The sequence below is a fragment of the Budorcas taxicolor genome, chromosome 6 (genome assembly GCF_023091745.1).
Source record: "Budorcas taxicolor isolate Tak-1 chromosome 6, Takin1.1, whole genome shotgun sequence".
Taxonomy (NCBI): Eukaryota; Metazoa; Chordata; class Mammalia; order Artiodactyla; family Bovidae; genus Budorcas; species Budorcas taxicolor.
Window position 1 is genome coordinate 37,740,543 of NC_068915.1, and position 25,106 is coordinate 37,765,648.

A 25,106-nucleotide genomic window follows, 5' to 3' on the forward strand; every position below is an offset into this window, starting at 1 on the left:
AAAACTTAGTAGCAATGCCCTCACTACGCACTTTCAATTCTGCTCTAGAGCAACGTGTAAGCTTTCTCCTCGGTGCCCCGCCTCCACCCCCGCCCCTTGGTGTACAGCACAACCGCGACTCCGCCCCTCTCTTGCGCGCTCCCCCAAGAGCCCCGCCTCTTCGCCTCAGTCCGCCAGGGCTGGCCCCCAGCGCCCGCTACCTTCTCGCTTCTATCTCAGCACCACCCAGTCGACCTGGCCCGCCCCGTCCCGCCCCTTGGGCGCACGCATACTCTTCCGGGTCCGAGTCCGTCCGCTAGCGCGTTTGCCCTCACCCGACAGCCCCGCCCACTGACGCCCTCCCGCCGCGCCCATGGCGTACGCATGCCACGCCCCTTGGCACCTGCCCCACCCCTAGACGCTCGCAGGCCGTCCCCCAAAGCCCGGCTTCTAGGCGCGCGCCCGGGCGCCACGTGCTCGGTGGAGGGCGGTACGGGGGGCAGAGCCGAAAAGATGTTCTTGCTGCCTCTTCCGGCTGCCGCGCGAGTAGCCGTCCGACATCTGAGCGTGAAGCGTTTGTGGGCACCCGGTTCAGCCGCTGCAGACATGACGAAGGTGAGAGGCCGTGGCTCGCCCCGGGGCCGCCGCGAGAGTCCTGCTTACGGGCGACAGGGACTTCGGGGCGGGGCGAGGCCGCGGTGTCCCGGGCTTCGGAGCCGAGTCGCAGACATTGACTAAAGAGACAATACCTTGATTTTGCCGAGCTCGGCTTTGGCAGCCGACTGCGCGGGGCTGCAGACCCCCCAGTATTCTACTAGGCTAGTGCGGAGGATGCGCTCTTCCTTCTCTTGCTTGAAAGTGCTAGGATCCGAACTCAGCGCTAGAGATTGATAGCCATAGATAGATAGCTACCGTTACCTGAGCTCCAACTCTGTACCGTGCCCCTGTTTTGCTGTTTGTTCAATCCTCCCAGTAACCCGGGGAACGACCGCGCCAGGATTGTTTCCACCTTAGCTAGGAGGATGCCCAAGTATTGGTGAGGTGAAATGCCCTAGAGTCGGATAGTCACTGGCCCCGGGTTCCGTACCAGGACCTCCCTCCTCTGCTGAAGCTGAAGGCCAGGAATACACAGATTCTCCGGGAGTAAACTACTTGGAAGGGCTTCTAGAGAAAAATAACGTCTCTCTAGGGAAAAGGGCTTTGCAGGGAGATCCGTCTGTTCGTGAGATTAAAAGAAGTGTCCCGCAGAAGAAACCCCTCTTCCACCTAATTGAGCTCCAAAACATTGTGAAGGTCACTAAAATTTGGTCGTGGGGGGATGTGGAAAGGGGAAACGGCTCGGTGGGAGGAGCACACGCGAGGGAGTCAGGCTTGAGGGCCAGCAGGACTGTCCCTGGCTAGTAGTATTCTGGATGGGGCTTGAGCTCAGGGTGGCCGAGGGACCAGAGGTCTGTCCCCTGTTCTTTTCAGTAACACACATGCTCAGGTAGCATGTGTGTTCTGTCTGATCAGTTCCCTACTTGGTTCTCTGGAACCAAGGCTGCAGTTGGCAGCCTTAGGAAAGTTAGAACCTGGGAAGGTTACCAACGCAGAGGAAGCCTTTTTTTTTTTTAAATAGAAAAGACAAGGATAATTTTGTCTAAGTTACCAGTGTGATTTTGTAGAAAGCACAGAGGACAGTGACGGAAGGCATCTGGATTCTTGACCAGTTCTGTTGCCCCCAGGCTAGTATGTCGGACCTGGTTTCGGTTTCCTTATCTGTCAAGTGGGAAGACTACCTGTTCTTTCCACCTTACAGAGGTGCCCTAAGTCAGAGCACATTTTTAAAGTCATAAATTGCTGCGGAGAGGTAAACAGTGATTCCTAGGTTTACTTCCTTGTTTCAGGTGTTTGGAGTCTGGGGCTCAAGGAGATGAAAGGATAAGCCACTAAGTGCTGATGGAATGTTGTGTGTCCCTGTCCCTCCCAGTGAAGGTGCATCCTTTTCCTCTCTTCCAGCCTATGAGTTGGCCAGAGAACTTGTTAGTATCTGCAGGTGCAACCCTTGGCTTTATTGAGATAGTATCCCAGAATATTGCACATTTTTGCATTTGAAGGTTGTAAGGAAGGGAAAACTTACTTCTACTCACCTAGATTCTAGGCTGAGCCTAAGAATGAAATGGACCTAAAACAGATTATATTAACAAGAGAAAGGCATACAAGTTTTACTTCATATTTTTATGTGTCCAGTCTTCAAAAGGGAGAAAACCCGAAGAAGCCTATAGGCCCCAAAGCTCATATAACTTTTTAAACAGAGAATGAGAAATTGTGGGAATGTGATTAGGCAAAGGAGCCTAGGGGCAGTCAATTGAGAGACAGGGACTAGGAAAATATGTGGGGGAAACTAAGGGAGGCTGAGGGTTCTTTTAGTAGGTTTGTTTGTACAGGTCCATTTTGGTATTGACTCCCAAATCTTACCATCAGTCTCTGATGATAAGAATGTTCTCTTGCTGGTGCAAGGAAAGAAACTTTCTCATAGGAAATTTTATGACCAGCTTTTGGATAGAAAGGGGGAGAGATCAGAGAGCCATTTCTGCAACTGCTGTTTCTTAGCTGCCTGCACCTCAAAGTAATCAATATGCCAGACTGGCATATTTTAGGGTGGCATGTTCTGAATCCCTTCAGTTCAGACTTGGTTACAAAAGGGAATTGTTTTCTTAAAATACCTTTCTACTCTTCTTTATTTGAAAGTGAAGGAAAAGCCCTCTGTGTTGTGAAAGCTCTTGAGAGGGACCATTAAGACCAGGTAATTTGGCTCTTGTATTAGCAGGAGTTTGAAGCACATAGGCAGGCTATGAGTATAGTTGACTGCTCAGCACCTGCTGCCTTTTTTGGCCTTGTTCTTTTGTCCTTGAGGGGGACACGGTTTGGTTGAAATGATTAGCTTTTTCTGGAATTAGGGATCCCTTGAGCCCCTCTCTGGGATCTACTCTACTTATATACACCTTTTTTCTCTTTTTCTCAGGGCCTTGTTTTAGGAATCTATAGCAAAGAAAAAGAAGAAGATGCACCTCAGTTTACAAGTGCAGGAGAGAATTTTAATAAATTGGTGTCTGGAAAGCTGAGAGAAATTTTGAACATGTACGTATTCATCTTTGGATTTCAGTTTTTTAAATGCCTGAAAGTGAAAGAGAATGTCTTTTCTATGCTGGTGGAGGAAAATGCACAGAAATACACTGGCCAGGATGTTCTTGGTGAAAGTGAAAGTGTCTGTGGACTACATATCGGTACTTTGTGGTTCACAGTTCTGGGAAATCAGGCTACTTCAACCAAATCACCAGGGTATTGCGAGAGGCTGAGCCAGAAGGATCTGGGAAGTACCAGATTTCCTCAGTCTACCCTGCTGGCTTCAGTTCATCTCTCCCCACCCTACCTCCCACCTGCTTCCTACCAATGTCTCTACCTCTTTAACTCCTCTTCACTTTGGGGGAAGAGCCTGTTCTGGGCTAGATCAGATAGCCTCAGGAGGCTGCTTTGTAAGCTTTGAATTTCAAGGGCTTCTCAGATCTTAAAGTACTTGTGAATTGCCTGGGGGTGTAGTTAGAATGCACATTCCAGTTCAGTAAATATGGTGGGGGCCTGAGATTCTAACCACTCTTGAAATGGGGAAGGTAGGAAAAGGTTTGCATTTGAACTTCTTCTCAGCTACGGGCCGCAATTTAACAGAAACAGTTGTCAATATAGGCCATTGCAACTGCATATTATTTGAATTACAGATAACCTATTAGTATCTGATAAATGTAGCCTAATAATTAGAATAATTGTCTAACTATTGGATGACAGAATTTGCATCCCCTGTCAATTACCAATCCTTTACCCTTCGACAGCTCCCTGAAGTGCTTTGATTAATTCATTAATCCCAAAGCTAACCTGTAGGAGTACAGAACAGCCTGGCCTTCCTGACTGCATGGTACCAGTGCATCCAGTTCTCAGGCTATAATTGTGTATTGCCAGCTGCTTTGTTTGGAAATTGCCTGGTATCCCATCTGTAGATAAATCACAAAAATCCTCCAAGCTAAATACAGTGCAGCCAAGTCAGCCACTTAGGTTGGTGCCTTGCATCTTTTATTAGATTTAAGATTGAGGTCAGCCTCCATCCAGTGGTCAGCCTTCTCTGCATTACCCACCCATGGCACTGCTTTCTATCATTGTTTTAAAATAAGTGCATTAAATCTAATCTGGAAGTTTTTGAGCTAGAATTAGAAGTGCTGCATCTGAGAAATCTGAGAAATTTCTGAGAGAGTTCTGCTTTTGATAACATAAGTAGCAAATTTGCGGAAGCATCAGACCACTGTAATAATACAGTTGGTTTCTGTCACTTCACAAGAGGACAGAGCAAACTATAATTTTTAACACAACTATTTCTTTTTGTTTCAGATCTGGACCACCCCTGAAGGCAGGCAAAACCCGAACCTTTTACGGTTTACATGAGGTATGAGATGAAGATAAGGTTTATTTGGCAAACCCTCAGTGAACACGTATATGTGCCTAGTACTTTGGCTATACCATTATACAGAAAATTGTGTGTGGGATTATGAATTAGTTTTATCCTAGTATTAAGCCACAAGCATTAGTTAAATTGTAAAGAGGCAAACTGCTGTCGAAAAGGACTGCATCTCATATTCCTCAGTCTGTAGGCTTTCTCGGTTCAGTAGCCCTGTCTTACAGAAGCAGACATTTGCAGGATTGTCGTCACTCAGCCTTTCCAACATGCAGTTGTAAAACTTTACCAAGATGTCAGGGCTTAAAAAAATTAAACAACCAAATTTCTTGGTGAGTGTTGTCCTGTGCGGAGATTAAGGTGGTTGTGTGGAAGGTCATATACCATTTTGTGCTAGAAATGGATGCTTTAAAGATTAAAGTGGCTGACTTTTTGTATTTTTTGGAACAGGACTTCCCCAGTGTGGTGGTGGTTGGCCTCGGCAAAAAGACGGCTGGAATTGATGAACAGGAGAACTGGCATGAAGGCAAAGAAAACATCAGAGCCGCTGTTGCAGGTTCTTTAACTTTTAAGTTTACTGTTGATAAAGATTCCTAAGGGTCACTCTGTAAGATTATCAATCTCAGCTCTTTTTGTCCTCTTACCATCATTATCCTTCCCACATTCATGCAAATAACTCTCAACAAATACTCAGTTTTCCTTACCCAGCATGCTTGGCCTTACTTTAGATATAGAAGGTTAGGTTATGGAATTTCATTTTTATATTTCTTTAGCTTGTGTCTGGGGTTTCAGTACATTTGTTCCCTCTTGCAGTATTTGCCTTAGAACTCTTTTTTGCCAGAAAGTCCTGGGGGGTAGATTGTTTTTTTTTCTTTTTTTGTAGTGTATCCATGCTGTTGCCCCACTTTTAAATCACATGGAGTCATAAGTATTTACAAGTCAGAGAAAATGGATGCAAAGTACAAGGTGCTTATTTATCACTAGTTACAGAGGTGTGTACCTGTCCCAGTTTGTCACATGGACAGTTGGAAGAGTTGGAGTAGGTGCCTTTGGGTCCTGTCAGAGCTGAGTGGCAGGATGAGGCCTTCATCGAGGAGACTGTGGTTAAAGAAGCTTTGAACACCACTGAGGCGGGGATCATTAGCTGGATTGTGCTGTGACCCCACATATATCATGTGTGCTTGTTAAATTTACTTTCAAAGTTCATGTTGGGTGATTATTTCATAACTTTAATTTGGGGAATTTTGCTGACCTGATCTTAATAAACGCTGTGTTAATAATGGACTTTGCTCAGTTCCTTGGATATAATTTCAGTATCACCACTGCTCTCTCATTTTTAATCTGGCAAGCTTCTAGTGACTGGGACACTTCCTCAGGGAACCCTAGTGTTTCAGAAGTGGTGCTGGTAATAGCAGTCACTTCCTTGTGATTGAGACCAATCATTTAATCCATCATTCTTTCCTCCCACTACCATGTGAGGTAGACCAATCATTTTATCCATCATTCTGTCCTCCCACTACCATGTGAGGTAGACCAATCATTTTATCCATCATTCTGTCCTCCCACTACTATGTGAAGTGTGTGCGTGTCCTCACTGTATGGAAAGGGAAGAAGTGAAAGCTCAGAAAGATCAATGTCAGGGCCAGGATTTGAACCCCAATCTTCATGTTTTCTCAGGACCCCACCCTAAGTCTCTGCCTTCTGTCCTCTGAGGGGTCCCTGACTGACTCCAGTTTTCTGGTTCCTCTGCTCTGTGAAGCGGGGTGCAGACAGATTCAGGACCTGGAGATCCCGTCCGTGGAGGTGGACCCCTGCGGAGATGCCCAGGCGGCTGCGGAAGGAGCGGTGCTCGGGCTCTATGAGTATGATGACCTGAAGCAGAAGAGGAAGGTGGTGGTGTCAGCCAAGCTCCATGGAAGGTGATGGCTCGAAACGAGGACCAGGTCCCTTCTCCGTGTGCTGACGGCACAGGCTCTTGGACATGGCTGCCTGCCTTTCGGCATCCGGCACTGCCTCGTGGCTTGTCTGTGGCTCTCTCATGGCCCTAGTTAGTTAGGAGTATGATGACTCTGCCTCTTTTCTGCTCCTGACTGTTCCTGGGTGTGTTTCCCTCCGACTCTCTACATCCCTTCTCTGTGCTTGCTGGCTCCTAGGAAACTATTCCTGGTTGGCCCCCTGAGGAGGGATAGAACAAGATGACGGAAGGGTCCCAGAAGGTTTTAATGCAGATTGTTTCCATCTACCTAGCACCTGCGGGCTCTGTGCTAAAGGCCAGAAATAAGCAGATGCTGGAATCCGGTCCCTGCCCTCCTAGTCTAGTGGGGAGACTCAACTTTGGGCACATTTTTTGAGCCCCACTTATACTGCAGCCCTGTTCTGGGTTCGGGAGCACACAGTGTGAGACCCTCAGGAGACGTGGCGGGGGACAACGGGGGTCTTGTTGGCATCTGTGATATAGTGAGTGAAAATGAGGGCCCTGCGACCCGTCAGCCTGGCTTTGAAGCTGGCTCTCACTTTGAGGTTGGGTGACCTCAATGAAGTGACAGAAATCATTTTCCTCTTTGGTTGAGTAGAGTTGTGAATCAGATCTCATGGGACTTTTATGATCAAAAGGCAAAACCCATCAGGTGTGCACATGGTAACAATGAGTGTTGTTTTGTCCGTCCCCACACCACGTGTGTTAATTCCTTTGGTGCGCAAGAAGATCCAGGGTCCTGGAAAGTTGGCCCACGTCCTTTGTTTTCAGGTTGAAGCTGACCCTGATTTCCGGCAGGTCAGAGTTCAGGGTCCCGAGCCAGGCAGGGAGAAGGCAGGAAGCTGGCAGTTCTCCAGCAGGACTGAGCAGGGGGAGCTCATCTGCAGTCATTCAGGCCTTTCTGCGAACACTTCTGCTGTCAGGGGGCAGGTTTAGGGCTTCAGAGGTCCATCAGGCCAACCCGTTTTTCATACAGAAGAGGATTCTAGGTCTTCTCTCACTCGGCTCAGTAGGGGTTGTGTTTTCTGGTGTTTGGTTTTGGCCATGCCATGAAGCATGCCGGGCCTTAGTTCCCTGACCAGGGATCAAACCTGCACCCCATGCAGTGGAGACCCATGGTCTCAACCCCTGGACCCACCAGGGAAGTCTCTCCAGCTCTTTATAAACCATAACAGCTGCCTCCCTGGTTCAGATTACAAAGAATAAATTTGGGCCCCTCTATCCATCACTTTTCGTTTGTCTTCAGTAAGAGCCCTCCTTGTGGGCAGTGGTCAGTGTTCCGGAGAGGCTGTCTGACGGTGACCTTGTGCTTTCTTCTGCCAGCGAGGACCAGGAGGCCTGGCAGAGAGGCGTCCTCTTTGCTTCTGGGCAGAACCTGGCACGCCGCTTGATGGAGACTCCTGCCAACGAGATGACGCCGACCAAATTTGCTGAAATTGTTGAGGAGAATCTCAAAAGTGCTAGTAGTAAAACAGACGTCTTCATCAGGTAATTCAGGATTATACCATAGAGTCATATGATGCCAGAGCCAGATGGAGCTTCAGAGATCCTAAACTCCAGCTCTCTCACCATTCAGAGAATTAACTTGAGACCAGAGAGATAAAGTGACCCTCTGGCAGCCACACACAAGTAGGGGTAAGGGTTCTTCAGTTTGAGATTTATTTCTGTCATATCTCGCCTGCTTTTGACAGTGTTGTGACTTCACACTACATTTTGTATGTGTTTTGTAGCAGCTTCATTGGAATATAATTCATATAACATGTAATTCACTCATGGAAAATACACAATTCAGTAATTTCTAGTCTACTTACAGAGTTGTGCTGCCATCATTACAGTCAATTTTAGAACATTTTCATTTCCCCGGAAAAGGAATCTTGTGCCCACCCCTCATTTCCCTTTTCCCCAGCCATCAGTTCATGGATGTTTGGGGTGTGTATACATTTTGGATGGACTTCCCTGGTGGCCCAGATGATAAAAGAATCTGCCTGCAATGCGGGAGACCTGGGTTTGATCCCTGGGTTGGGAAGATCCCCTGGGGAAGGGCCTGGCAACCCACTCCAGTATTTTTGCCTAGAGAATCCCCATGGACAGAGGAGCCTGGCGGGCTACAGTCCATGGGGTTGCAAAAGAGTTGAGTGACTAAGCACAGCACATACTTTTTGGACTGCAAATAATGCGGCTGTGAGCATTTGTGTACAGGGTTTTGTGTGGACATGTGTTTTCATATCTGTTGGGCATGTACCTAGGAATTGAATTATTGGATCGCATTGTAACTCTATTACCTTTTTGAGGAGCGTACATATTGTGTTTAGTTTTGGTGAATTCTGTCTTTTCTCTTTTTTTGACATAAGTGAATAGCATGTACCCTCTTGGCATGGAATGAGAATCTGCCTGGTAGATTCCCTTAGCTAGGTCAGGTACCCGAGCTGGTGTTCCCTGGCTGTCCTGAGGTTTGTTGTCAGCAGCCTTGCTGTTGAAGCTAAACGCTTGCACCTCTAGGCTTTCTGCCCTCCTTGGGAACTCCCCCTAATCTTAACCAAGTCTGAGTATTTGGGGATTTATAATGAAAGTAACTCGATAGATATTTGCTTCACCTAAAGAATCCTTTACTATCAAAGTTGCTAATCAAGGGTGCTTCCATTTAAAAGGATTCTTCACTATTTAACTGTGATTAGAATTCACATTTTTTCAGGGAAACTCCTGTGATCTAGATAAAGAAAATGTGCTGTCTATAGAAAATGCAGTGTTGGAGCTTGATACAATTTCTGGGATGGTTGCTGTGTATTCTGTGGCAATGTTTATTCTCTAAAAAGGTGTCTTGGTGAAGACTGTTCTTTGTTTTATTTAAGGAGACACCAGAGCTACGTTTTGTCAGCAGATCGTGGCCATGTGGCCACAGTAACAGCACCTCCTGTACGCCTGGAACTTGGCATACAAAGATGGGTGGTAGTGGTTCTTGTCTTCAGACAACTGAGGGCTTTGCAGGAAGGAATAGGAAGGGAAATGGTATAGGGGGTGCTGCAAGAGCAGAGAGCTGGGGAGAGTTATGGAAGAATTGAAAAGGTTTGGCAACAAAAATGGTGCCTAAGCAGTCAGGGAGGTGAACAAACGAGAGAGCAGGGCAGAAACACCTATGCAGTGGCCTTGGGAAACCACAGGGCTTAAGGTGGAGCAAAGGGAACTCAGCCAGAGATGGGGCAGGTCAGGTGGGCAGAATGTAACCTATTAAATTGAGGCAGCTGCATCCAACTCACTCTAGTGTTAGGTGGGTGTAAATCAAAGAAGTACAGACTGTACTTCCAGAAGGGCGGGACTTTAATAAAACATCAGGTACTAGGTTTGTGATTAAAAATGCCTAGATTATACAGCCTCGCTTCTTTTGAAGTGAGTTTCTTTTAATTGTCATACCTTCCATTTTTATATTCTTTTCCCTCTGAAGCTGGGTGGCCATCTCTCTATGATGAAGTTCTAGTTGAATAGTTTCAACAAATTTCATTCACCTGCTTAGCTCCTCTGGCTCGGCAGGTGCCAGAGGAGCATTCCCTGAATGACATTGTTTCTGGTCTGTCTGTAGGAGGGTAGAAGTCTTCCCTTGGCCTAATTATTGTGGCCAGAAATCAATACAAAGCTCTTTTGTGCCCCTAGCCTTTGACTATGCACTGTTACCTGACATCATTTTACATACCGTACTTGAATTCTTCTATAATTCTACAAGTAATCTTTTGATGGAGATGTCTTTTCTACAGCTAATCTTTTGAAGGAGGTGTCATTAATCTTATTTTGTAGATGAGGAAACAGATTCAGAATCAAGTGACTGGCCCAGGAATATATAGAAAGCAGATAGGAGGTGATAATGGAAGCATTAACATGTATATATTTTCAGAACTTAACATGTATATATTTTAAGAGCTTGTATGTTATACTGTTTTTTACACGCAGATGAGTTTATTCTAAGTTATTGAAATAGAGCGATGTGTATTTACATTTTTCATTTCCTGCCTTGTAGACCCAAGTCTTGGATTGAGGAACAGGAAATGGGATCATTTCTAAGTGTGGCTAAAGGGTCCGAAGAGCCTCCAGTCTTCCTGGAAATTCACTACAAAGGCAGTCCCAACGCAAGTGAACCTCCGTTGGTGTTTGTTGGGAAGGGGATTACCTTTGACAGGTACTTATTGTATCCATGCTTTGTATTTTGGTGAATGCTTTGTATGTAGTTGTATTATTTGGTGTGTGATTTGCTTCAGAAGTATGGTGTTTGGTCAGATTTTATGTGTTACTTTAAATGTATTAGGTCACCACTTATAAAATGCACACTGTGTGTCAGAGGCTGTATTAGGGCATTTTACATATATTAGCCCTGATCTTACCGCAGGAGCTAGGCGTTGTGGATGTTTTGCAGGTGAGGCAATCATGACTCAGAGAGGTTAAATGATTTTTTGAAAGCTCAATAACTAATAAGAGTCAGAAATCAAACTTAGCAGTGTGTTTAAAATGCCTTCAAATACTTCTGCCATACATTTTGATTCTCCTATGGGGATGTTAAAATTTCCAGCTGGATAAGGTGAGGCAGCTGTGTGGATCATACTGTCTTCCCTTTGCTTACTTCAGCTCACATTTTTTGCTGGCCAGTCTAGCTTTCATTAATCTCCTTAAACCAGCGGTTCCCAACCTTTTTGGCACCAGGGACTGATTGCATGGAAGACACGGACTGAGGGGCTGGGGGGGTGGAGGATGGTTTTGGGATGATTCAAGAGCATTACATTTATTGAGTATTTTATTATTAATCAGCTCCACCTCAGCTTATGAAGCATTAGATCCCTGAGGGTGGGGGATCCCTGCCTTAAACCATAAGTGTTCCTTAGAAATGGAAGCTCACTCTGGCTATTTCAACCAGGGAGAAACTGAGTTGGAAAAGATGGTGAGTCAGTATTTCCCATGGAAAGCATTTGCTACTGAATACTGGTTTCTGGGATGCTAATTAAATGTGAGACTTGAAAAAGATTACTTGATTAAAAGTCTAGGTTAGATAAAACGAATAAGTTTTTTGTTTTGTTTCAACTATAGTACTTCTTGGGGGTATAGAACATAACATTTTCTAAATCTTTTTTGTTTTTAATTGAAATATAATTAACATCTAAATTTCCTTTTGAAGAGAACTTGTATCTCAGGAAATCATGGTCCATAGAAACTGCTTTGGAAAACGCTGCTAAAGATCTATAAAATTTTGATGTCCCCTAGTATGTTTTTGTACCCATTCAAGAACTCCATCTGAAATGTGAATGAATCCTGCCCTTACAAGAGAGCTTCTAGGTACTGTGATGCCTCTGTCCTGGGCAGATCTGACCGCCAGACTGGTCTTCTTTATACTAGCAGACTGCAGTGCCTCCCGTGTTTTCCTTTTAGTGGTTCACTTTCTCTCATTTAAAGCATTGGTCTCCAGATGATCATTATGTGGCCCATCAGTAAAAGATTGGAGCTCATACCACTGAAAAATATGCATATATGTTTATATCATATGCATATACTGTTGTATTAAAGTGTGTTTTATAAAACACTACAGCAGAGAATTCCCTGGTGGTCCAGTGGTTAGAACTCAGTGCTTTCACTGCTGGGACCCAGGTTCAGCCCCTGGTCAGGGAACTAAGATCCCACAAGCCCCATGTCACAGCTAAAAATAAAATAAAAATAAATGAAACATTACAGCAAATAAAAATTAGAGAATGAAAGTTGTTCTTAAATGTCTTGCTAATTGTGACAGTTTTATACTATCACTGGGGTAATGTCAATGCAAAACTTTTATGCTCAGGGTGAAGTTGTTTGTTGATTTAAATCTGTATTTCAACTTTTTGTTATGGGGATATTTAACAAGGATGCTCAACCTAGTCTTTTTGGTTTAGAGAAGCTTCCTAGAAGAAGTGACATTTTTAGCTTAAGGTGTGAAGGATAAGGGAGTTAGTTCTGTGGGGAGTAGGTCAGGGAAAGAGCCAGGTGTAGGCCGTGGATGGGAGGAAAGAGGGGAAATTCCTAGCGCTGAAAAAAATGCCAGGGCGGCCACAACACCACGTGACTGGGGCAGAGGTCGAGGCACAGCTGGAGAGGCTGGCAGAAACTGGGTTGTTCTGGATCTGGTTAGATTTTGGACTTTGAACAGTTGAAAGTAACTGAAGGGTGTCTAGCAGAGGGAAAGAATGACATTATAAATATATATATTTACAGTAAAGTTCACCCATTGAGTGTTCAGTTTTCAGCCATTAAGTGTTCAGTATAGTGAGCTTAACAAATGTGTGCACCCCTGCAACAACCACCTCTATCATGAAAGTAAAACATTTCTCCAAGGCCCCAAAAACTCCCTTGGGAATTTTGGATAGTGCTCTTTTGCACCCATCCCCTTTCTCACCCCCACCTCAGATGACTGGTCATCTATGTGCTATTGTAGGTTACTTTTGCCTCTTCCAGAAATTCATTTACATGGACTCTTTTAATAAAAGACCAGCCTCTTTCTCAGCATATTATCTTTGAGATTTAACCATGTTGTTGGTCATACTCCATTGTAGAGAAATACCAGCGTTTGTTTATCCAATCATTGTTGAGGGAAATTTGGGTTGTCCCAGTTTTGAGTTATTAATTATAAAAGCCAGCATCATCTGTAAGCCTCTGTGTAGATATGTTTGTCTTCCTCTTAGTTAAGTACCTAGGAGAGGAGGGCTGAGTTGTATAATAACTACATGTTTACTTTACAAGAAACGACCAAGCCTTTCCAGGGTGGTTATGCCATGTTGCATTCCCTCCACCGGTGTACCAGGTTCTAGTCGTTCCCTGTCCTCTGTGGCACTTGATGGTGTCTGTCTTTCTAGTTCTAGTCACTCAGGGAGTATTGCCTGGAGAATCCCATGGGCAGAGGAGCCTGGTAGGCTATAGCCCATGGGGTCGTGAAGAGTCGGACACGACTGCAAGGGCACATTCTTTTGTTCTTTTGCGTTTCTCTAACTAATGATGTTTAGCATTTTAAAAATGTGCTTATTAGCCATTGGTGCATCTTCTTTAGTGAAGTATCTCTTCAAGTCTTTTGCCCTTGGCAAAACACATATAGGAGTGTTTGTCTTACCAAGTTATATGTTTTTTAAAATATATATTCCAGATATATATCCTTTAAAGTGGTGTCTTTTGAAGAGTAGTTTTTATTTGCAGTGAGATATAGTTAGCAATTTTAAATTTTATAGTTTATACTTTTTTCTGCTGTGTTTAAGAAATTATTATCTATGCCAAGTATTTGTGTTCTTCAGTAAGTCTTAAGGTTTTAGGCTTTAAGGCTGTGATCTATTTTGAATTTTTATATATACTTCTAAAAAGCTTTTGAGGTTCTTCTGCTTATCTTTTTTTTTTTATCTACTTGTAAACATTTCTTAGTTTTATGGGTAATAAAGTGAAGGGGTAAGACTGCTGTAGGACATTTGGATGTATAGGAGCTAGGCAAGCATCTGAATCATCAATGGTGGGTGCCTCAATGAAGATGGATGTAGGAGAAAAAAAATGGATGGATTGGAGGGGAATCTGAAAAGTAAGCACAGATAACTGGTGGTTATTTGGAATGATAGTCCTCTATAAGAGTGGATCCCCCTGAGTGGAAGTAGCCTAAAAATAGATAGAAGGACCAGTGTGCTCCCCTTGCCCCCATGGGGTTATCTCTGGACTTCTTGGACCAGGAATGTACTTTCGTTATTCTGAGCCAATGGATGATCTTTAATTCTAGGTGTGTAAATGACAACCATCTAACTATCAAGTGCTTTGGAGGTGAGTGAGAATTAGGGCCTGATTTCTAAGGTGAGCAGATGTCAGAGCAAGGAGTTGAGACACTCTCACCAGGGCAGGTCAGCAGCAGAATCCAATTAGAGCTCAAAGTCAGCCCCTGCCTCCTGGCCCAGCCTGTGAAGCAAGTCGCCCTGGGTTCCTATAAACCAGAAGCAGAGAAGTCACTTGGTTCCAGAAGTCTGTTGGGCAGTGGCCTGGGTTTCTTGTGGATTGAAACCTTTCTCTGCCCCTGTGTGTAGGCACTGTCTCAAGGCTTTGGGCTAGCGTCTTCCTCGTGCCTGTGGGTTGTGTTTTGCTGTCTGCAACATCTGGTGTACCTTGGGTCTGTCAGTCTTCCTAGGAGTTGAAAGGGGATCCTCCCAGTCTTCTGTGAACTTGTCTGTTTTCCCTAACAGCTTGTGACCTTCAGGTTCAATAAGTTGATCACTTCATAAAATTTGCTGTAAAGACAAATCTACATGAGTCTCCAGAGCTCAGATGGGATTTAAGCAGCATTGACTGTATGATGTAGTAATGTTTCCAGTGGCAATGCTAACATTTCATTCAGATAGAAATAAAATGAACCAAGATACCCTAACCCCTCGTATTTCTGGAATTACTTTGTGTCTTTTATAAAAACCACAACATTATCTTTTTAAATGGTGAAATCATTCACATTCTCAATTAGGAAATTTCTTGGTGCTTGTATGAGCTAGTTCACTCCACACTTTTTAAGAGTGCTTCTAGCCCCCTCGTTTCCTCTTAACATGGCACATTGTCCTTTTACCCCAGTGGTGGCATCTCCATCAAGGCTGCTGCAAACATGGACCTCATGAGGGCCGACATGGGAGGAGCTGCCACTATCTGTTCAGCCATCGTGTCTGCTGCCAAGCTTGACCTGCCCATCAACATCGTAGGTGCGTGGACGGCTGTCTTGGAGAGCTTCTAGAATCCAGTGAGGTGGTAGAATGGAGACAACAAACGTGGTTTCCTTTAATCTGAAAAGATCAAGAAATGGTTTTTAAATGGTTTTCATCAGGCAGAAGCTGTTTGTTTAGCTAAGTGTTGTCTTAACTGCTAGAGTTACATGTATTTTGCATTATGGGCAGTAACTGGAATTGATTGTTTTACTTCTGCAAAATGTGGTTAGCAGTCAGGGGCACATAATGTCAAGTTTGCAGTTTACTCCAACCGAAAATGCCCGATAAGTAGGGTAGTGATTATCTCATAGGGTTGCAGCCGATTAAACACCTTGACATGCAGAAAAAGTGCTTGGGACAGAAAAAATCCTCCGTTTGCAGCAGCGATTTTTGTAGTTCAGAATGCCAGGCACAATGCTGGAGGTTTGTCATGGTCAGAGGGGGATCTGGAGGTTGGGACTAAGATTGAATTGGCTTGCCCAGTGTCACCTCCATTGCACAAGAAAGTTGGACTATGGTCCAGGTCTGTCTCACAGGTGAGTCACAGACATCATGATAAGTCACCCCTGCATGCTTGTGCTTGTATTTCCTGAGAACAGAGACATTCTGTGTAATGATAATACCATTATCATTCACAGGGATTGATACAGTAACCAAATTGAAACTGCCCAGTTGTCCAGAAAATGTTAGTTTTATGTGTGTGTTATATACACAAGCGTTTATTTCTTTCTATTTGGTTTTGAAATCTTGGAGCCACTCAAGGATCACCCCTTGCATGTAGTCATCGTGTCCCTTTAATTTTCTTTACTCCAGAACGTATTCCCACCCCACATCCTTTTTTGCCCCTTTCTTGGAAGTTTTTAAAGGTTCAAGCTTATCTTGTGATAAGCTTCTACAATTCGGATTTTTTTGGTTATTTCTTTATGATAGAATTAGACTTCTTTGGAAAGAGTGATGTGTGCTTCCTGTCACTGGTGCACATAATGCCACCTGAGCCATTGGTGATGCTAAACTCAAATATTTAGTCAAGGTAATGTCTGTGACTGGCATCTGTTGAGGGTCCACTGTGACCTCAGTCCCATGGGTGGCATATTTGGCCATAGCACACTCCATGTTCCTTCATGTATTCTTTTTTTTTTTTTTTTTTTAAAAAAAAACAGGTTTGGCTCCTCTTTGTGAAAATATGCCCAGTGGGAAGGCCAACAAGCCTGGGGATGTTGTTAGAGCCAAGAACGGGAAGACCATACAGGTTTGTAGGTGGAAGACACAGCCTCTGAGTTTTGCCATTCCTTGCCTTGAATGGGTGCAGAGTGCGGGCCCCATTTAGGGAAGGGCAGTACCTTTATTATGAGTAGCTTTTCGTGCAGTCAAAGCTATTTCTTTATGGGAATTTTAAGATTGTTTCCCCTGCCTTACTGTTCCCCTACTTTCTGTATGCTGTACACACAGCTTATGAATTTGCAACCAGCCCTGCACAGCAGGGCAAAGCGGGAAAAGTACAAGCTGTTTTCCGGATACACCTTTGATGTGGTAACTTTTTCCATTTAGTGAAGTGTTTGAGAAGAAAACAGGTCCTGCACCGTGGGCACTGCATCTGGGGAGGTGGCGGCAGGTCCTTCACTGGGCCCATGCACGCATGCACTACACATAACGACTAAGCCTATTTAAAAGAAGAAATATATCTAATATAGCTGCAGTTGCTGCAGTTGCAAGAGTTTTCTGGTCTGGAGATCCAGGCTGCTGCTTTAGTGTATCTTTCTTCAACTCCTTCACCTTTTTGTTTTTGAAAATCTTGATATTTTCCCCCTCCTGTTATAAACGTAATGGTAATGTGAACTAGACACTTCTCTTTATTTCAGCCTCCAAAGTCATCAGCATTTGGTCATCAGCTCTGATACAGGGATTATTAAATTATATTTGCTGTTCAGAGTAAATATCTCCCTATTTTAATGGTAGTGTATTTTTTATAATCTATGACAGACATCACGGCAGCGTTTTTATACTTCTAAATTGAACACTGCTCTGAGTGTCTAGATTTTGTATTCATTGTTTGTATCATCTTATCCTTTTAGTCTTTTGACCTTCCTCTTTGCAGGTGGATAACACTGATGCTGAGGGGAGACTCATCCTGGCCGATGCGCTCTGCTACGCTCACACTTTTAACCCAAAGGTCATCATTAATGCCGCCACCCTGACAGGTCAGACAGTGTGCTTTTCCTGCTTTTGTTTGAAGAAAGTCTCATTTGTTGCCTTCGAGTGCACACATTGTACTCAGGGCATTCATTATTTTGCTGAAATCTGGCAAGCTCCATTTGTATTCAAAGATCTTTCACCAAAAGAATTGTTCTGCAATTGTAAACTGCTTTGAATCTTAGGTTTGTGGTTTCGAAACATCCCAGGCTATACTTTAAAAAAAAGAACAAGTGGATCAGATCAGCCCATCCACAGTGACAGCTAAAAATGATACAAAGCAATGTTTTCTGTTATGGTTGCCATTTGATACAGCTCAGAAAAGATTAGTGATAAATTCCCAAATCAGTAGTTGCTTTTATTAATCATGATGGGCTACCCAAGTAGCTCAGTGGTAAAGAATCGTCTGCCAAAGCAGGAGACTCAGGTTATATCCCTGGGTCAGGAAGATTCCCTGGAGAAGGAAATGGTAACCCACTCCAGTATCCTTGCCTGGGAAATGCCACGGACCAAGGAACCTGGCAGGCCGCAGTCCATGAGGTGCAAAAGAGTATTTGGCCCCGGAGTGTTTTCTGAACTTTCGTATTTGAGTTTATACAGAAATGAAAACACTGGGGTGAGGGGTGGGAATGGCAGGGTCATGTATCAGAGACAGGGCTATGTAATGTGTTTGTTGTGTGAAGCATGTTGACTTTAAGGCCAACACGGGGATGACTCCCAGATGTGCTACTTCCTAGGCCACCAACCTTGGGCTGGTTCCCTGACACCCTCAAACATCAATACATGGGGACAAGTCTGTTTACCTCTCAGAGTTTTGAAGATTGGAAGGAGTTTCTGAAAAGCCTCCAACAGTTTACTTTAGGGATTCATTGTGTCTCTAGCTCTTTTAAGATTAAAATTTAGATCATTTTCATCTTTGATTTTAATTCTCCTGGTAATGGGAGCCTTTAACAGGAAATCAGTTCATGTTTCTTTTTCATGTGATTCTAACAATAGTCCATAGATTCATCTGCTAAAGAACCCTTTTTTTTTAAGCTGGTGTTATAGTATTTTTATGGTCTTCTGTCTCTGTTCAGTTTAGTAAACACTTAAAGCTGGACAACGGGGGTTCTAGGGCTGGTGTTTGACGTGCAATGCTGAGGTGGGTGGTAGTACTCCCTTTCTGTAAGTGAGGAGTCACAGTGCCTCCCCGCCCCTTCCCCATCCTTTTTTTTCCCCAAGCTTGGGGGTATGAGAGGGTGTGAAAGTTGGATCTAGATTACTAAGGGCAGCCTGATAGGTGAGCCTTCAGGTCACCCCAGCCATTGTCCTCGCTGAAGGCTCTTGATGATTCGCTTTAGTTCCCCAAATACTGATTGAGCACCTTTTGAGTTCCAGGAGCTGGGATTCAAAGGGGAGGGTGAGAACGTTTCCAACTGGAGTTCCTAGCAGGAGAAAGAACATAAGTTTTTAGAGAGAAAAGACCTCATTTTAAAATTTGTGCTGCCTCTTAAGAGCACGTGACTTTGATAGTGTCTAAGTGGTCTCATCTGTAAAAGTGGTATAATAGCACCTCATTGGCAGGGGCAGTGGGGGGTGGGGGGCGCGGTGTGGTTGCCTGTGAAAATTAAATGAGATGATACAGGTGGTTGCGCCTGGCTTGGCACACACTGGACTGATGTTATTGACCTTTAAAGAGCAGGCCTGTAGCAGACTGTAGGAGCAGTGGCTGCTCAGTGGGTGCCATTCAGTCATGGTACCTCTCGTTTTCTTAATGCCTGTGCTTAGGATGGAATGAGAGTAGTAACTTCAGCACCTTCCTTGGAGCTTTGATGTTTCTTCCATACTCTGAGAAATTCTGGTAGCATAGATGAGTTAGTGTTTAATACAGCTTTAAAAGTGCCTTGTAAAAGAATATGGGAAGAATGCCCCCAATAATGGTACTTCTGAAATTGGTGGTGGTACTAGTTCTGTGATTGGGTAGAAAATAATTGTTTTCTGAGATATGTAATGAAATCATCTCTAGTGCCTGTTGGATCACAGTAAATATTTGTGTCTCCCATTTTCTCTTCCTTTAAGAGAGGATATCAGATCACATTCTTGTTTGTGGCCAGTGCTTATCTTCTCTCTGAGAAATTCAAACACTGATGGAAGGTTCTTGTGGAGTTGATAGGAATGTTTTAAGGACAAGTGAATAAATACAGAAAAGGTCACTAACTTGAAAAGTAAAGCATTCATGAGTGTGTATGTGTAACTGAAATGTATCCCACCCAGTCATATAGACAGACCACAGGCAGTGAGTAACCAGCACCCACCATAGTATCTGGGATGTGGTAGGTGTCATGAATAGTTATTGACTCAGTTGGCCCCTATTTAATTCCTGTGAGTGGCTGGGAATATGGAGGTGGGACATACAGAGGTGAGGCCCACATTCTTTGGGCAGTGGCAGTCAGCAGATCATCACACTGACCAGCATAGCGGAGCCAAGTTAAAAGGAGTTTGCGAGAGCCTATGTATCTGGGAATTTGACTGGTATGGGAAGTCAGGCACTGTGAGAAGTGCTGCTTGAGCTGGAGTCTGAAGGAGGAGGCATCACTGGGTGGAGAAGGAAGAGCATCCCACAGAAGGCACCCCTCAAGGTTGGGGTGTGGGGGTGGTGATAAACAGGACAGAGAGGAACAGAGTGTGGCGGGGTCAAGACACTTGGGACCCACGTCCTGGTAGGCACCAGTGCCCTGCTGGCCTTGGCGTGTTGCGGGATTTAGTCTGCAGCCAAGTGCAGCAGGAAGCTATGAGTGGGGATGGTGAGATAGTTTGCTCTGCGAAAAGGTCCTTGGCCAACAGTGTGCCAACCACAAGGGAGAGGGACCAGGGAGAGGTTGGCAGGCCAGGTGGGCTGGTGAGCGGTGTGTGGTTATTGACTCTAGATGTGTAAGTGTGTGTGTTAAGAGTGAGTGTGTTTGACTTCAGGATTATCTGTTGCATCTAGAAGTGCAGGTGAAACAAGTTTGCCCATGGCTTGATAATCATTGATGATGGTTAATGGGTACTTGTATGTCCATTATATTATTCTCTTTGCTTTGTGTATATTTGAAGTTTTTGACAGTACATTTTTTTTAAAACTATCACCATAGTCCAGTGGTAGATGATGGTGGTAGCCATGGTGATGGGAAATGGATAGGTTTGAGAGATAATCGGGAGGTAGAGTAACAAAAGCCCAAGGAACAAATGACCCGAACAGAGTTGCCCAAATGTCATGCAGAGTCACGGGCTTTTACAAATGGGTCACTGTTATGGTTGCAGTAGCATAATGGCTAAAGATACAATGTACATATCTTAATTCAAAAATACTATATTGCTGAAAAGTGCTAATTAACCATCTTTTAAACCTTCTGTGCGTTGCAGTGGTAACGTCAAAGAACACTGATCATAGATCACAGTAACAAATAAGTGACAAAGTTCCAAATAGTGCAGGAATTACCAAAATGTGACAGAGACACAAAGTGAACAAATGCTTTAGGAAAATGGCTCTGATAGGCTTACTTGACATAGGATTGCCACAAACCTTCAATGTGTGAAAAATGCAGTATCTTCAAATTGCAGTAAAACGGAGTGTAATAAAATGAGGTAGGCCATTACCTCTACACAATGGACTTATAAAATAATTAAGAAGACTTCTAATGAATTTGTTTATAAAAGAAGACTAAACATTTAAAGCATAAGAGTAGGAACATGTACTTGGACATGTACAGTGTGGTCTTAGTTATGGGTTTTTGTTTTTAGTTTAGAAGAAATTTGGAAAGAAATATTAAAAATATGTAATGGTTATCCCTGGGATGAGATAATTGGTGATATCTGATGTTTGCTTTTTCCTTAATAATTGAAGGTGAATTCTAACTTGAGAAACTAAAAAGCTATTAAATATATACAGTAAGGATTTGCCAACATCATCTTTTTTGAAAATGAGGGAGACATTAAAATAGGGGTAAAGGCTAAAGTTTTGGCCTGCACAGCAGTAGAGAAACCCATCTCACCAGAAGAGGCCGGATGCTGAGCTGAAGGGCTGTGTCTTGCAGGTGCCATGGACATAGCTTTGGGATCTGGTGCCACTGGGGTCTTTACCAACTCTTCTTGGCTGTGGAACAAACTATTTGAGGTAAGAATAACACAGAAACACCTAAATTACGGAGGTGATTTCATTCCTTTAGCCTTAGAATGCTGTATTTCTTCAACCCTGAGTTACAGGGATTTTTATGTTGTAGAATTGTCTTTGAAATGATTCCATAAACTCGATTCAGTGTGCTTTTCTATAAATATTTAAAAATGATAAATATGATGCCACATTCCTTCTCAGAATGAAGTGAAAATGACTTAAAAATATCCCTGATGTAGAAAAGGGTATGAGGACAGCTTTGTAAAAGAAGGAATGGCCTTTTAATGAACACATGTCATGAGTCAAATAGTAGTATGTAAATAGGGCTTGCTCGGGTTCCTTACTGCACAGTGAGGAGGACAGTTTCTACTGCTGTGCTCTGCGCCTCCTCCCAGCCCTTTCACAGCAGCCTCTTCCAAACAGCAGTTTCCCATCACCACCCCTATACTCTTCACTGCCATCAGCTTTCCCCAGTGACACCGCTCTGTTAGCCTCCCTTAGCTTATCCAGAGGCAGCGTGTACCTCTGGCCTCTTGGTGACACCCTGCTCTTGGCTTCCACAGTGATCTTCTCTTCTGGTTTCCTTTCTTGATGACTTCTGTTTCAGCCTCCTTGGCCAGCTTTTTCCTTTGTCTGGCCCTTTGGTTGACTTCAGTCCTGGACCTCACGCTCTTACTCTGCACAGTGTTCACCGGGAATCCCATCTATTCCCATGGCTTCAGCTGGCACCTCTCTGCCTGCTGTCCATTCTGAGCCCCAGGCCCTGTGCATTCACTTGGCTATGAAACAACTCCATCTGGCACCTCATTCTTTCAACAAGTAATTAATGGGAGCTTACTGTGTACCAGCAGGGACAAATACAAAAGGTTCCTGAATACATTGTTTCTTGATGTGGTTTAAGGTCCTAAACTTCTCTTCCACTCTAAACTGATTCCCTTTCACTTCTGTCATCTTGCCATTGTGAAGCCCCTCTCTATCATCTCCAGCCTCTGGGAGAAACTCAGCCCTGTTATCTCCTTCCAGGTAGTATGTGGGGCCTCTCCCCTCCTCTGTACCAGGCACACACTGTCCCTCTCTATCATAAACATTGAAATAACAGTCAGCAGTTTATACAGCCTATATACCCTCTCTTCCTGGAGGTAGTCACTTTCAACCCTTGATGGATTCTTCTGTTAGTTATTCTTCTGGAGTCTCAAAACAACAGCTTACATTGCTGCTTCCTGACTTTTCACTTTTGGCTCTTTCCATTGACCACGGTGTATCAAAACAACCTTTACCCATTTCTCCTACTAGCCTTTAGGCCCTTTGATGACTCAGATATTAAGTATCTTTAGATCTCCAACCCCTGTTGGTGTTTAGCAGTTCAATAGATGATGGATGGATGGATGGATGAATGAATGTGTAAATGACATGAATTAATGAGGTCACCTTATCTTAGTATCTGGCCTTTAGTAGTGCAGTTCTAGGCACACCAGGGCCACAAACATCATGAAGACTAGTTCACCCTAATCAAACCAGCAAAGCCTGTCTGCACTACAGGATACCAGCTTATTCATTTAAACTGAGACCCATAATATTAGTTTGATAATTTCAGCAAATGCCCTACAAATTTGTAGGACTGTTCTGTAGCATTTCTGGCTTCTTCTGTAATTCTTAAGCTTTTTAGTTAATTAAAATAATTCTAGAATCTGTTGTATTTGTCATGTTTTAGAGTAACTGGTCAGAACCTGCTTCATCTGTTCTGCCAACTATCATACCTATTTGTTCTCTAGGCCAGCATTGAAACAGGAGACCGTGTCTGGAGGATGCCTCTCTTTGAACATTACACAAGACAGGTTATAGATTGCCAACTTGCTGATGTTAATAACATTGGAAAATATAGGTATGTAAAATAAGCTATAAAAGTACATTTTTACAATCATCATTTGCCAAAATGAGCATTTTCAGTTTTAATCTCCTTTCACAAAGGTTTAGGTATCCAGTTTCTTTTCAATGTAGTGCTCGTAAGCACTAATTTCTGTCTCTTATTTTCAAGATGTTTCCCAACTGGTTCTCAGTTTTTGCATTTTCAAATCTAAAGGTCATTTTAAGCAAATGATAAGGGAAGGAGATGGACAATATGGTTATTACACAGGAAAAAGAATTTATCCTTTATGCTTAAAGCTGTGTCTAAAGATAGGTATTGATTTCTGAGTTAACTTCTTTAAAGGTCTCATTGGCTTGACTTTGCTCTCTAGTCATAGAAGCCACTTAGCAAGAATGGAGGATCTTAATAGAACATTCAGTGCACATTTAGTGGGGTTAGATGTTGATTTTTGTCTTTCTCTGCAGATCTGCAGGAGCATGTACAGCTGCAGCATTCCTGAAAGAATTTGTGACTCATCCTAAGTGGGCACATTTAGACATAGCAGGTGTGATGACCAACAAAGATGAGGTTCCTTATCTTCGCAAAGGCATGGCGGGGAGGCCCACGAGGACCCTGATTGAATTCCTGTTTCGGTTCAGTCAAGAGAGTGCTTAGTTCAGATGCTCTAAAATGCCTTCATTCTGTCTTAAATGGACAGTGGAACTTCAGAATACTTTTGAATGAATAGATAAAAATCTTTTAAGGGAAACAAAAGATGGTATTTAAAAACAGAACGAAATGAAATTTGTATGCCTTGATTTTTCATTTTATGCAGAGATTTATAAAGGTAAAGCTAGTATCTTACTTGGCAAAGAGTTTTAAGATAGTCTATAAACTGATGATTTTTAAAAGCTATCTAATCACTTTTCACAGTATATGTTTTTAATTGAGAAGCAAAATTATATTTCAGATTTGTGATGCTGAGAATATGAACAAACTAAAAGTTGCTGTGCAATTGTGAGAAACAATAAATCCAACTTTTGGTGCTCTCTGGTGTGGCTCTCATGTTCACTTTTACTACTATAAAACCCAGTGATGCTGTTCATATAATTTGTCTCTTCTGGCTGTGTTACATAAACTAGGTAATTAAATTGGGATGTGGTGAAAAATGTATTTTCTCAATTTAATAACTTTGGGGTACTTAGTGATAAATTTGTGAGTCAGGTACCATTACCCCCACATTACAGATGAGGAAAACAAGACACAAGAGAGGGTTAATAACGTGCCGGTGATGTCACCAAGCTAAGAAGCGGGACAGCACAAATTTAAGCCCAGTCTGCCTCCAGAGCTGGCATTCTTGTTTCACTGTAATGCTTGCTTTCACTCCCGGGACTTGAATGGATGTGGAATTTATTTGAAATAACTGAAATAAGAGGGCCATAAAAGGGACTGTGAAAGGGTAAACTACTTCCACCACCTGGAACTTCAACCAATCAAAATTCCATTTGTGCAGGTTTAGAAGAAAGCTCTCTTTTCTACATTTGTACTGAGTGAATCAAGTTATCCAAAAATAGTATCTTTTTTTGACTTTGAAAATGTTTTTTTTTTTTTTAAATTAGAGTCATTTTGAGAATCTTGAGAGTCCCTTGGACTGCAAGGAGATCCAACCAGTGCATTCTAAAGGACATCAGTCCTGGGTGTTCATTGGAAGGACTGATGCTAAAGCTGAAACTCCAGTACTTTGGCCACCTCATGCAAAGAGTTGACTCATTAGAAAAGACTCTAATGATGGGAGG

General features: G+C 43.4%; 1 protein-coding gene across 1 annotated transcript; it reads left to right on the plus strand.

The window, feature by feature from the left end:
* Window positions 1-447: 447 nt before the first annotated feature.
* On the plus strand, window positions 448-24,353 carry LAP3 (leucine aminopeptidase 3). The gene is made up of 13 exons (XM_052641971.1): window positions 448-594; window positions 2,984-3,099; window positions 4,396-4,450; window positions 4,910-5,015; window positions 6,219-6,378; window positions 7,758-7,922; window positions 10,441-10,599; window positions 15,015-15,139; window positions 16,303-16,391; window positions 17,238-17,340; window positions 21,388-21,467; window positions 23,237-23,346; window positions 23,796-24,353. The coding sequence occupies exons 1-13, from the start codon at window positions 493-495 to the stop codon at window positions 23,983-23,985; spliced, it is 1,560 nt and encodes a 519-aa protein (XP_052497931.1). The 5' UTR covers window positions 448-492; the 3' UTR covers window positions 23,986-24,353.
* The last annotated feature ends 753 nt before the right edge of the window (window positions 24,354-25,106 follow it).

What these genes read in the sequence shown, in the direction of transcription:
- LAP3 (XM_052641971.1), top strand. Translation starts at nt 493, where the DNA reads ATGTTCTTGCTGCCTCTTCCGGCTGCCGCGCGAGTAGCCGTCCGACAT. An exon ending in CCGCTGCAGACATGACGAAG is followed by an intron (nt 595 to 2,983) that starts GTGAGAGGCCGT and finishes TCTTTTTCTCAG; the next exon opens with GGCCTTGTTTTAGGAATCTA. An exon ending in TAATGCCGCCACCCTGACAG is followed by an intron (nt 17,341 to 21,387) that starts GTCAGACAGTGT and finishes TGTGTCTTGCAG; the next exon opens with GTGCCATGGACATAGCTTTG.